Here is a 2686-nt window from a genome sequence, read left to right on the forward strand (position 1 = left end):
GAAAGTGTTAATTGCCTGAAAGCTCCTAGTTTCTTTCCAACCTTATTTGAAAATGAAGTTACAAAAGGACAGTTTCAATTCTACCTTCTGATTTGATTCGGGTACCAAACAGGACACATCTTTGTGGCGATCCAGGAATCGTTCAAAGTCTTCATCGCTGATAACAAATTTTTCTGCTTCTCTCAGGGCATCCTCACCACTGTTTTCCCCTTCAATGAGCAGGCACTGGAATACCTGAAGACAGAAGGCACCTGGTTAGGATTTTTATGTTTTCACTTGCCTTGAGGATAAGAGACTGTCACCATGACAAAAACCTTCAGTTGTCTCAGTAGCAATGTCTTTTATTTTTCTCTCAGTGGAGCCACACTGAGACAAATTGTGGTAAGTGAATACTACGTGAAGGGCACAGTGCAGATTTATTTTAGTAAATTAACATTACATAGTTCTAAATGTAATCATGCAGTCATGGTTTCTGATCAGGTTTCCACAGAAATATTAACTGCTCTGTTCTTAATAAGGGCACTGATAATCAAAGCTCAAATAAATTTTGTGCTGAACCTCAAACAGAATGGCTCTATTATAAATGCCAGTGGGTACTATGTACAATGCAGACTATCAAGTCAATCTTTATTCTTAAAGATTTTAACCTGATTGGTGACTGTAAGTTTAACTAGCTTGGGATGAAAAGAAAAGATAGGGACAACTCCCCAGAAACAAAATCTAATAGTGTGTCTACTTAACAGACTCCTAAAGGCCAATTCCTCAAATGCTTTCAGAACAGACTTTGAAGGAAAAAAGGCGCCTTTGCTTTATAACCCCAGTAAGAAAGTAGGCCAGGAACCTTGATAAAATATTAAAATGTATGTCATATTTTCCTTACACTCCTTTAGTGGGACCAAGATTTCACTTAGAGCGATTTGGGTTTTTTTCTGGGAAATCATTTGCGTATACCAATTTCCATGAAGCAAATAATGAGAAATTATTCCAGAAGTTCCCCCGTATTTATAAGTTACATTATCTCTACCCATTTTCAAACTGATAGTGTAATGTATTTAATACACTTCTAGTAGAAAATATCATAATATATGCACAGTAACCAGTAATACACTATAATGGAACATTAATATCTAATGTACTCTTATATATTGCTAATGATATAAATCTAATGTACACTAACGTTTCTCATTTTCTCTAAACCAGAACACATTTTCAAATGTTAAAGACCTATTTATAATTTAAAAATAGATTTACATATGCTTAGATAGCAATTTCCTGTAAATATCACAACAAAAAAGAATCTTGACATATTTGCCTCCATTTAAGTGCAGAAGGAGACAGACTGTACCTGTCTCAACACCGTGTAACACTGACAAGAAGTCTGCTAATGCCAGCCCAAGCTGGAGTTGGGTATCTGACTGAGGTCATTAGAAGTTCAGACAACTCCAGGATTTCACTTCATTATTACTTTTCTCTGAACAGCAAACCTATGGTATACACTACTTTCTTACCTTCCAGCGCACAGGGTTGAGTGCCTTGATCTGCTCATTCATATCTTCTTCAACATTAAATCTGTTGATCACTGAATTTATTTTGAAAGCAACAGCATACTCTCGGCACCACTGTCTCAGTTTATGCAGATTCTCCACGTGGTTCTTTTTTCCTTGACCACGGCCAATTAAAACGTTGACATCCTCATTAAAACTGTCACATGAAATTGCCAAAATGTCTAAATATTCACCTGAAAACAAGTTTTTAAAATTTATTATTCAGTCCCTCAGTTAAAAGCTGTCAAGATTCTGCCCACTTTCACTTCCTTGTGATCTGTCACAAAGTGCCGTGTAAGTACAGTTCTGTGGAGTCTTCACATAAACCACAAAAGCCACAGCAGCAGCATCAAAACATGTATTTTTTGTATGTGTGTTTGTGTCCCCTGCATTATGGGTACCGTCTGAGCTGTTATTTTATTATATTATATCAAAGAGGCAATAGTGCAAACTGCCTACGTTCACAACATAAAATTAACAATATTTCACTGGTATTTACATTTAGTCTGAATTTACTGTAAATGAACCACTAACAAACCACGTCCCACTTGCACCAAACCCTTTTTGGTGAGGCTGCCCCTAGTACGCTCCAAACCCTCCACCAGCGCTGCTGTGCACAGTGTTTTTTCTTACCGTACTTCTTGAACCATCGTTCTCTAATCAGGCTGCCATTGCTAACAATACTGACGCTTGGAAGCTTCAACTCCTGCTTGCAAAACTGGACCAGTTTGCCTACAAATTCGCCTCTGTCCTGAAGAAACGGTTCTCCTCCCGAGAAATTTATTTTCTCCATTCCTAGAAAAGAGCCAAAGGAAGGTGCTGTGAACCTCTGCCTGACTACTGCCTGCTCTTTCCACACGCTGTTAGTGCCCGACTGCGGCGGTATGAAGCGGGCACCCCCTAGGGATAACTTCTTCGACGCCAGTTGGTCCTGCTGGGACCGGCCGCCCCGGCTCCCACCGGCGGTCCCATCCCCGGACTCACCCGCCTCCTTGAGCATCGCCAGTCCCCGCTTGGCCTCCTCCAAGGGCAGCACGAAGGAGGTCTTCGCCGTGTGGAAGCAGAAGCCGCACTTGTAGTTGCACTGCCGGGTGAAGTGGTAATTGACGCTGGTGGGCGTCGGGGACAGGTCGTCCAACTCT

General features: G+C 40.7%; 1 protein-coding gene across 1 annotated transcript in view; it reads right to left on the reverse strand.

Moving 5' to 3' along the window:
- RSAD2 (radical S-adenosyl methionine domain containing 2) overlaps nucleotides 1–2682 on the reverse strand; it is a gene marked incomplete at its 5' end in the record, with an annotated part of 5372 nt that extends 2690 nt beyond the window's left edge. Inside the window, 4 exons of the mRNA XM_010135572.1 lie at nucleotides 85–234; nucleotides 1509–1738; nucleotides 2178–2339; nucleotides 2529–2682. Of these exons, the coding sequence (XP_010133874.1) occupies nucleotides 85–234; nucleotides 1509–1738; nucleotides 2178–2339; nucleotides 2529–2682 (696 nt within the window). The remainder of the gene's footprint in view (nucleotides 1–84; nucleotides 235–1508; nucleotides 1739–2177; nucleotides 2340–2528) is intronic.
- Nucleotides 2683–2686: the final 4 nt, after the last annotated feature.

Source organism: Buceros rhinoceros, unplaced genomic scaffold (genome assembly GCF_000710305.1).
Source record: "Buceros rhinoceros silvestris isolate BGI_N320 unplaced genomic scaffold, ASM71030v1 scaffold21534, whole genome shotgun sequence".
In the NCBI taxonomy this organism is placed as follows: Eukaryota; Metazoa; Chordata; class Aves; order Bucerotiformes; family Bucerotidae; genus Buceros; species Buceros rhinoceros.